We start from the raw sequence: 9,547 nt of genomic DNA, 5'->3' as shown, positions 1-9,547 counted from the left end.
GGAGGTAGAACCTGGCAGAACAGGGCCCAGGGGAAGATGGAGCACAGTTTGCTGTCTGAAGCATGAACCTGCCTGGCTGATGAGAGGGCACTGACAGGCAGGGAGGGTTTGGTGCAAAGGAAGGAAATGGAAGAATTAAATCCACAGAACTTCCCTGCTTTTGTTCTCTCTCCCGCCCCCGCTCTTCTCCTTGGCCGCTTGCTCTTCTTGCTGGATGTGTATGGCTTGATACTACCCAAGCAAGCTGGAAACAGGGTATATCAGCTGAAAGCAATTTACTTTGAAATCCAGCTGCCAGATTTTCCTTCATTTGTTTACTTTTAAATGCTTTTTTAAAAGCCAAAGTACACAAGGCAGCCAAATTGCTGACATGTGTGCCGGGCCGGTACCCCGCAAATGCTGCATTCTTTCATGTCCTCCTGGGCTCAAATCCACTCATGTTTATTTAAAATATGTAGAACACTTCAGCACTATTAAGGACCATGTTTTATAGTAAATGGAAAAAGATTTCCTCGCAGGCCAAGGGGAGAGGAAAAGAATCACTTCAATTCAGTTTTGTTCCGACAGCACTTTGCCTGCCCACCAGGGCCCAGCCACCCACAGCCCAGCGATGGGCTCGGCCCAGCGCCAGGACCCGGGAGCTTGGGCTGCTCCAGGTGCTCTGGAAACACTGCAGACAGGTGGATGGACACAGAGCTCCAGCAGGGCTTGTGGGGCTCAGCCTCTCTTCCCCCAGATCCACAGGGCAGGTGGCCTATGGCGGCAGAAAGAAACACCAAGATGGGGCTTGAAGTCCCCAAGGTTCTCCACAGCTCCAGAGCCCAGGTTTAACACAAGATTTCACCTGTGAACGTGGATGTGAAAACTACAGGTGAGACACCAACCTGTGTGAGCCCAGCTACAGCCCCAGTGCAAAAAAGGAGAGGAAATAGCAGTGACCAGGCAGGAACAGCCTGGCAGGGACACCAAGAGGGAGCAGACTCGGTCCCAGCAGAGAATGAGACACCACAGACTTACTGCAGATGACAAGGAATTACACACCCTCTCAAAAGTAGGATACAGATGAAAATGTAAAATACACATGAAAATAGAAAATACGTGTTTTAAGGTCAACAACAGCTAAAAGGGAAGTAGATATTCAAATTCAGAGTTCTAAAGTGCATTGCTAATGTGGGTATTTTGTGATGGAATGAGGATGGAAGGGGCATTTCCAGCTACTGCTGCCTTTCCTCAAATCACCCATCTGTGGTTGACACAAGCTGAACTCTGTGGGGTAACGTAAGGATGCGCTTCAGAAAGGGAAAATGTCAATAAACAGCAGATAAATCCTGCAGGCCTTTGTTGCTGCTCAAGCTGAAACAAACACAGAAAGGCAACACAGAGAAAGGAGCAAGGAAGTGACATAATTTTAATCAAATTATCTGCTACCAAAACCAAAGATGGACAATGGCTCTGTGAACACGTTAATGTGCCTCTGACAGACCCTCCTGAAAGAAAAACACTGCTGATGTAGCCAGAATTGCTCTGGTTTGTGTCCTAGCAAAAAGCGCAAGAAAGCAGAAACCTCCAGTTATTAATTTCTGATGATTTAGAGCACAGCACCTTCATAGTTTTATTGTAATTAGCCAGACTAGTAAATCTTCAAAAGGATTCCTCCAGTGGAGTCCCAGACTCCGATTATGTCATGGCTGAGCACAACCTCCCACAACTGGTTTCACTCATGGTTACAGAAACAAAGGCTTTGAGCAAGCGGTGATGGAGAGCAGAGAGGGGTGTGCAAGGGCTGGATGCTACCCCTGTTCTGGGGACTGTCTCTGCTGTTACCTCCTCTCCTGGTCCTCGGCTCCCTGCACACAGCCATTCCCAGCAGAAGGCGGGGTGCTGCCACTGTGATCTCTGACAGGCAGGAGCAGATCAGAACTGGGAAATACCCCTCCAGGAGTGCTGAGAGAGACATTTGTCCTCTTCCACCCCTCAGTGAGGTCTCCAGCTGCCTCTCTGATCACAGAGCTGGGTGCCCACAGAAGGCAGAGGCTCCAGGGCAGGTGACAGGCACTTCTCTGCCCCCCCATGCCCTGTGACCTGGCTCCTGCTGCTCTGGGCAAGGAGAACAGCACTGGGCTGTGGCTGTGCCTGCCCTGCCCAGGCAGAGCTTCCCCAAGACTCCTCTAAGGCACTTCACAAGGACAAAGATGGTAAACAAGCAGAGAGCTGTGTTGGGTGGAACCACCCCACTGCAGAGGAGCCAGGGCAGAGAGGGAAGTGACAGTGCCCCAAGGCCACACAATGAGATAGTGACAGGCAGGAAAGGGAAGCTGGGTTGCCTGTCCCCCTGTGCAGGGCTGTACCCTCCAGTCCCCACTGTTCCTGCTCTGCTCTGTCCCCTCTGAAACACCGGTCTAAGAGACAGAAAACAAACACATGAAAGCCTGTAAAAATAAAGAGCCCAGTAACTGGTAGTAAAGACTCCAGCAGCTGTAGGGAGCCAAAAGCTTCTTGGAGGGGGCTGGATGGAAGTCGAGCTTCCCTCCCTGCTTGTATTGTATTTCTTTCCTCTGCCAAAATGTGCTTCTCGAGCCTTGGGCAGAGCTCTCGGCGGCTGACCCTCACCTTCCTCTGTCTAGCCTGGAGCTCAGGCTGGCCACGAGAGCCTGGGGCCACGCCAGGGGCCGGGCAGAGCCTCCCCTGTGCGCACACGGCCGGGTCAGCCCCGCTGCTGCCCGAGAGCCACAGCCCCGAGGCCACACCTGAGCACCCAGACACACGCTGGGCCCAGGGAGCAGCGCAGGGAGCCGAGGGGCAGAGCCCGGACAGAGCCCGGGATGGGCAGGGAGGGGCGGCGGGGAGGGAGGGCTGCACTGATCCCACATCAGGGGTTCCATCCATCCCTTTTCTCCCAAAGCTGAGGGAGGGCTGCACTGATCCCACATCAGGGGTTCCATCCATCCCTTTTCTCCCAAAGCTGAGGGAAGGCTGCACTGATCCCACATTCAGGGGCTCCATCCAGCCCTTTTCTCCCAAAGCTGGGTCAGGCTCTGTCTCGGCACAGCTGCACACGGGAGGCAGTGAGAACAAAGCAGAGGTCAGACAGGGCTCTAACCAAAGGGGTAATTCTGGCTCCATTAAAATCCTCGCTCCTGTTTGCATGGAAGCAGAAGGCTGTGCTACTACTTATAAAGAGCTGAACCACCCTCAGGCTGACTCATAGCCCTTAACAGAGCTGCCATGCTGATTTTACAAATATTAGAGCAATGCCTCAGATTCAGGGTTTTGTGTGGTTTAACCTATCAACTCGGGAGCAGACCCATAGCTCTTTTATAGAGCTCCCCTTCCCTGTATTTTATTTCCTTTCTGGGTGCCAGAATTGGAGCCAAAGCCAAGCTTAACAAAGCAACAGGCATGGCCATTCTTCCCAGCCCTTATTTACCCTGGTGAGAAGGGAAAAATTAATTTAAATCCTATCAAAAGTGCAAAAGCTGTTTGCCATTTTCTGCTGCAGAATACAGTGTGAACCAAACACTCCCTTGAACCACCTGCACTTGCCAAGCCCAGCCAAGAGCACAGGAACTTGCAGATTGGAATCCTTTTGTTCAGGCACCAGCAACAGACAAACGTGATCTAAGATATTTCTCAGGCAGCAGCACTGGGGATATGCTTGGGATGCAAAAAAGAGCTTTTACCCCATTAAACACTCTCTTCTTTGGGCCCCTATTCCTGGATGTATGAGGTACAGCAAAACTCTTCACGTCCCAGCCTGGGACAGCCTGGAGCAGCTCTCACAGGCAGGCACAGCCTGGGCATGGGGCTCTCCTCCCTCACTGCCTGCCCTTGCCAGGCCCAGAGGAACCTGCACCGTGCCTGTGTGGGGCTTGCCAAGGCTCTAGCAGCACGTGGGAGTGGAGAAATTTGTTGAAGCAGAAACCAAGCCCAGAAATAACTCCTGCACCAGTGAGTGAGCTGTTGCTGACCTGCCTTGGGGGTCTGGGAGCCACCTGTCCTCCCGCATCTGCTTCTGCTTGCAGTGCTGATTTACTGCTTTAAAGCCAAATTCACACCACGGACTATTTGCTTCTAGTTTGCTGTGCTGTGTTTTCTCAGAGCTCCTCCCTTTGCCAGAGTACTCTTTGCACCACACTCAGCCACGCAGAAGATGCCTTAGATTCAGATCAAGTCCCCAGGTAGGAGGGCTCACATGAAATACCAGAAAATTATTTACAGAGTTATTAACATTAGTAAGACCATGTGGTGAGGCCAAGTCTGTTCCTAACAAAGAAAAATAATGTGATTTCATACAAAGGTAAATATTGCAACTATTTTGCTCCCATCCTTGCCTGTCCCACTCATTTCACACCAGCCCCACAGGTGCAGAGCCACCCTGCACTCTGCAGCACCAGGGTCATCTCCTTTCTGGATTCAGAGAAGGAATTACAATGTACACTGTGACTTCCCAGCCACCTCCATCTACTTCAACTCTACCTTAACTTCTTGAAACCACACCAAATGTGACTGAGGCAATAGTTTTCAAATAATTTTTCTTCCTCTTCTCTCCTCATACTCAAGAGTTTGTTTTTTTTGTAGGAAAAATCAAGTTGAGACAACGTGAATTTTATAGCAAAGACAAAAGATCTAATCAAGTTTCTGTATTTAAGTAGCCTCAGGATTTTCACGATGGCAGAATCTTCACAGAGATGCCCAAAATCAGCCTAATGCAGCCACAAGAGGGAGTCTGAAATCTGTTACTGCCCAGATGGATTCTGGCTTCTCAACTCTTCAGTACAAGAGCACACAGAGAGCTTCAAAAGGATTGTACAGTACTGAATTGAGCAGAACCATTTGAAACCAGGGCATCTCCAACTGCCAGATGTTTTGGAGAGAGACATTCTCAGAAATGTGCTGTTGTACTACTGCCATGCAAGTCTGCTGCACCAGAAATGCACAGTCCCACCTTAGTGAGATTTGATATTATGCTCAGATTTTACTCTTCCCACCCACAGTCTGAAAGAATGGAGCAGGTTCTGTCGAATCTGACCCGCAGTGGAACAAGCTACAACACTCGCTTTGCATTCTGTTAATTTAACGTGTGATTAGAAACTCTGGCAAAGCTGAGATCCCACAGCACAACAAGTAACACTTCTCACAGGGCCAGGGAAATATCTCTGTTGAGTCTGTGTCCGCTCTCCATCTGCCAAAAAATTGTCAAGACACATTCCTCAAAAATACTTTTATGGTCTTTACTGAATCTCGACATCCACTTGTTCTAGTTTCCATTACAGCTCCAAAGGGGCATCCAGGTTTGGGTAAAGCCACAGGACTTTTGAGCAGAAATAGCTGCCTCCAGGCACTGTCCAAAGCACCATGAAAAGCCTCTGGTAACACTTTTCCAGAGGTTTAGCCAAGAGATAAAGACAAGAAACAATTATCACAGAGAGGTTAATGAAGGAAATGCTCAGAGTACAGCCGAATTCTACTTGAGTTTATCATTTCATTGTCCTCCTCTGCTGATCTCTTTTGTACTTTCACCTGCCCACTCCTGCTTCAAACTGAAGAGGGAACCTAGGCCAGCAGACAGTTAATTCTGACATTTTAAACCGTGATCAGTGTATCATTACTGGATCCCACAGCTCTGACCCAGGAGGCTGTATATTCAGCTGTCAAGAAACAGAAAATAATCTTAAACCTTTGAGGCTCAGCATAAATCAAAATCACTTTATTTTTTGCTTACAGTACTGGCCAACTTAAGGGTGGGGCTCCTATCAGCCTGTTGAAAAAACCTGCCCTTCTACTTATGAATGTCTTTCTTTTCAGAAGCAATCTAATAGGAAAAAAATACTCTTTAATTGTGATTAGGGGCTGACTACTGGAATGCCCATGCCTGTTAATTCCAAAGCAGATGTTCAGCAGTGCAATATGCTGACAATAGTAAGTTATTAACAGAACATGGTAAAATCTAAAAACTCCTGGTAACTGTTGGAGTGGTCAGCAAAGATCTGATGTGATACGTGTTAACATCCCAGAACAATTCATCCTCCCCTCAGCCAAACCTCACTGCACTCACTCAGCTGAACACAATTAGACCCCAAGCTTGTCCTAATTTCAGTCTCTGCAGAGAAGGGTTCTCTTTCTTCAGCAAGAAAGACGTGGCTGCCCCGAGATGGTGGCAGTGATGGGCAAGGAGAAACTGCAAAGGTGCAGCACCAGCTCACAGATTTAGACAAGGACAGCTAAGACAGCCTGGTATGTACATTAAAATTCAAACACAGCACCTGCCTTGAGTTTCAGTCAATGCACCCCAGCACAAAGTAGCAAGAACCCAGAAGGCACACAGTGCACAAGCTGTTTTTAGAGAAATGTTATACAATTTTCCCTCTAGCTCCATGGATCAGAAACACATGCTGCAGCTATAGAACCATTACAGTTTAATCCCACCTCAAACAAGGAGATGATAAATCTTCAGATCCTACTACCAGCAGGCTACTCAAGGAGCAGAGCATGGTTCCACTCTTTGCCATGGCTCAGGTGAGACAATCTCACCCAGAGCAAGTTAAACTGCATATTGCTTTGGAAAAACAAGTTCATTGGATTTTTTCTGACCTTGATAAAAAGGCTTTTGCTATTGGATGGAGGCAAATGAAAGACTAGATCCAACTCCCATGAAAAATGTGACTTTCAGATATTGTAGAAAAGATAAATTTATAAAAGCTCACTAACTCCTCCATCAAAAAGAACACCACAAGAAAAATTGGGAAGGATTTGCCCCAAATCCTTTAAGTCAGGGCCTTGAGACAGAATAGAACCTGCTTTCCTACCCTGCTTAATGGGGCACAAGATCCTTTAGGAGAAATTTTTTCCTGAAAGGTGTTGAAAATTTAATATGATTTTTCTGATAATGTGGCTTGTGTTCCCCCAGTAGAACAGTCCAAAAAGTGGAAGTCCCTAACCAAAGCTGTATGAGCAGCTGGGAAGCACAACAGGGATCTTCATGGCAGAAACAGCATTGCCCCCATACCTAGCAAATGCCAGATTCCACTAACCCCTTGCTCCAAGACAGATTTTAGGTTAAACCTCTACAGGAGTCCCTTGGAAAGAAAGCACAATTATCAGTTGCAAGACTAAGGGAAGACATTAATGACTTGTTTGTTCCCAGAGTTTCCTTGATCCATGAGGCAATGTTCTCAGTACGTAAATCAAGACTCACACCAGTCTGTGATTGATGGGCCAGCAGTCAAAGACTGGAACTGCGTTTGCACACATCCCAGACAATCCTGGTAATCATGATCAACCCGCTGACGTTACTGGTGCCCAGAGGGTCCCCAGGGCTGTGTGACTGCAGAGAGCTCTGGGCAAAACAGGGAAATGCATTGTTCTCGTTGCTATGAGTTTAAAGAAGTCTGCTCAGCCATGTAATGGTTTTGGGCTCTTTAATTATTAGTAATACCCAGCACACGCCACACAATTTACACGTGCAAGTGCCACATCTCTGCACTTGAGTCACAGCACAGCCTGCCCACTTCACCAGGACCAGAAAAAGAGCCTGCTGCCAAGGGGAGAGGGCTTCAGTTCCCCTTCTGTGGGTGGGTTTGGCTGTGGTCTGGGCCTAGAGTGATAAGCATTCTCAGGCAGAGGACGGTCTGTCTTCACCTTTGTAACCTGGAAAGAAATGCAAAGAAGTGATACAAGTTCTCACAGCATTCAATAGCCAGGTTGAGTCAGAACTTCAAGGAAGAACTACCAAGAAGAACCAAACAATAGTAAGGACACATTGTTCAGCTGATGAGAGCTCCTCAATACTTCTAAGAAAAGGGAAGGGAGGGGTGTTTCATCACAACTACAGAACAGCTCCACGTGAGCATGAGCTTCATTCCTGAAGGAAAAGCCTCTACCAGGAAAAGCAAAAAGCAAGAATTTCACTAAGAAAAGCACAAGTCTTCTGGAAAAGCAACCCTGGAAAATGCTGCCAGTCTTGACTTCTACTATCCCACAAACTTTCAGCGCTGAGCTCACGAAACACCATCAGGCCAAGAGATGCTGGAGACCTGCTCGGGACAAAACGCTCACAAAGGGAGGAGAGCAGGAGCTGCCTGTGTGCCCCGAGGGGTAAGGAGTTACCTTGGAGAGGTCTCCCAGGTCAGGCCTGACCCAGCCCAGCTTGTCGAGCACGCAGGAGTCGAAGGCTGCCTGCTGCTTGCGGCAGCGGCGCAGCTCCTGCTGGCTGCTGTAGTCGATGCACGTCCAGTAGGCCGTGAAGGGCTCGGCGCAGTGCGTCCGGATGCTCCTGGGGACACCACAGCACAGACCCCTCAGCACCACCACCCAGGCTCCTCTCATCCCAACCTCAGCTCGGGGCCAAGTGGGTTCTGCAGCTTTCAGTTCTCAGGAACAGCTAAACCTTCGCTCAAGTCAGTATATGGTACAGGTACCTGTGAAATTTCCATCGCTGCAGCTACAATTAATGACAGCAATGACTTCACTGGTATCTGGAGGTTATTTTTGTTGGGTGGATGCTCACAGCTCCTCCACAGGATGTGGTGAACACCACAACGGGACATCCTTGTTTTGCCAAATAATTTAGTTATATGGTGCTCTAATACTTCCAAATAATTTTGTGTCTAAAGCTCAAAAAGCCATGCTCAGAGCAGAGGTTTCAGCTGCTGCACTGGAGGTGGATATGCCTTGAGGTAATTAAATTATGTTCTGTACAAACAGTACTGGCACGTGCCTTGGAGCTATGTGTTTGGTCAGGAGAGGCAGGTGGTGCACCTGCTCAAGCTTTCTCAGCAGTCACCTGTGGGACAGGGAGGACAGACAATGCAATGCTCAGGTTGGTTTTTGGAGTTCATCACAGAGCTGCAAGGTGCAGCAGCCTCACACCACTGCCCTGAGTTCCCAACAAAAACCCAGGCCACTTGCTCTGGAACAAAGGCAAAAGAGCTTCTAGTGATAGGATTAATCCATGTAGAAATAAGCAAGACAAAACACATGGTCTCTGTTCCCAGGAGTTAAAGTTTAAAAAGAATGTATAAAAGTTTTGAAGGCGGTGATGGCAGCAGCATTTTTAATTAAAATAACAGAATTACAGAATAGTTTGGGTTGGCAGGAATCTTAAAGTTCATCTCATTCCACTCCCTGCCATGGGCAGGGGACACCTTCCACTATGCCAGGCCACTCCAAGCTCCATCCAAGCTGGCTTTGGACACTTCCAGGGATGGAGCAGCCACAGCTTCTCTGGGCAACATGTACCAGGGCCTCACCATCCTCACAGGGCAAGATTCCTTCCTAATACCTGATCTTAACCTGCCTTCTGCCAGTGTGAATCCACCCCCCTTGTTCTATCACATTGTCACAAGTCCCTCTCCAGCTCTCCTGTAGCCCCTGCTGGCACTCAAAGTTGCACTGAGGTCACCCCGGAGCCTTCTCTTCCCCAGGCCGAAGAGCTCTCCCGGCCTGTCCCCACAGCAGAGGCGCTCCGCTGGAACGAGTGACCGCCAGCGCTCGAATGACACTGCCGGGCACGGCCCGGAGCTCCGTCACCTCCAGGCCCGTGCGGCTG

General features: G+C 48.8%; 1 protein-coding gene across 1 annotated transcript; it reads right to left on the bottom strand.

The window, feature by feature from the left end:
• Nucleotides 1-7,401: 7,401 nt before the first annotated feature.
• On the bottom strand, nt 7,402-8,340 carry NDUFA8 (NADH:ubiquinone oxidoreductase subunit A8). Its single transcript, XM_031057260.1, has 2 exons — nt 8,107-8,340; nt 7,402-7,647 (listed from the first exon to the last, which is right to left on the bottom strand). Exons 1-2 carry the CDS (start codon nt 8,323-8,325, stop codon nt 7,510-7,512), a joined length of 357 nt encoding a protein of 118 aa, XP_030913120.1. The 5' UTR covers nt 8,326-8,340; the 3' UTR covers nt 7,402-7,509.
• Between the last annotated feature and the right edge of the window lie 1,207 nt (nt 8,341-9,547).

This window comes from Geospiza fortis, unplaced genomic scaffold (genome assembly GCF_000277835.1).
Source record: "Geospiza fortis unplaced genomic scaffold, GeoFor_1.0 scaffold27, whole genome shotgun sequence".
NCBI lineage: Eukaryota > Metazoa > Chordata > Aves > Passeriformes > Thraupidae > Geospiza > Geospiza fortis.
Note: the sequence above shows the minus strand (reverse complement) of the source record. Positions and strands in the feature narration are given on the sequence as shown.

Coding starts and splice junctions, on each gene's coding strand:
- NDUFA8 (XM_031057260.1), bottom strand. CDS start 8,325: ATGAGAGGAGCCTGGGTGGTGGTGCTGAGGGGTCTGTGCTGTGGTGTC. Junction 7,648..8,106: donor ACCTGGGAGACCTCTCCAAG/GTAACTCCTTAC, acceptor ATTTCTTTCCAG/GTTACAAAGGTGAAGACAGA.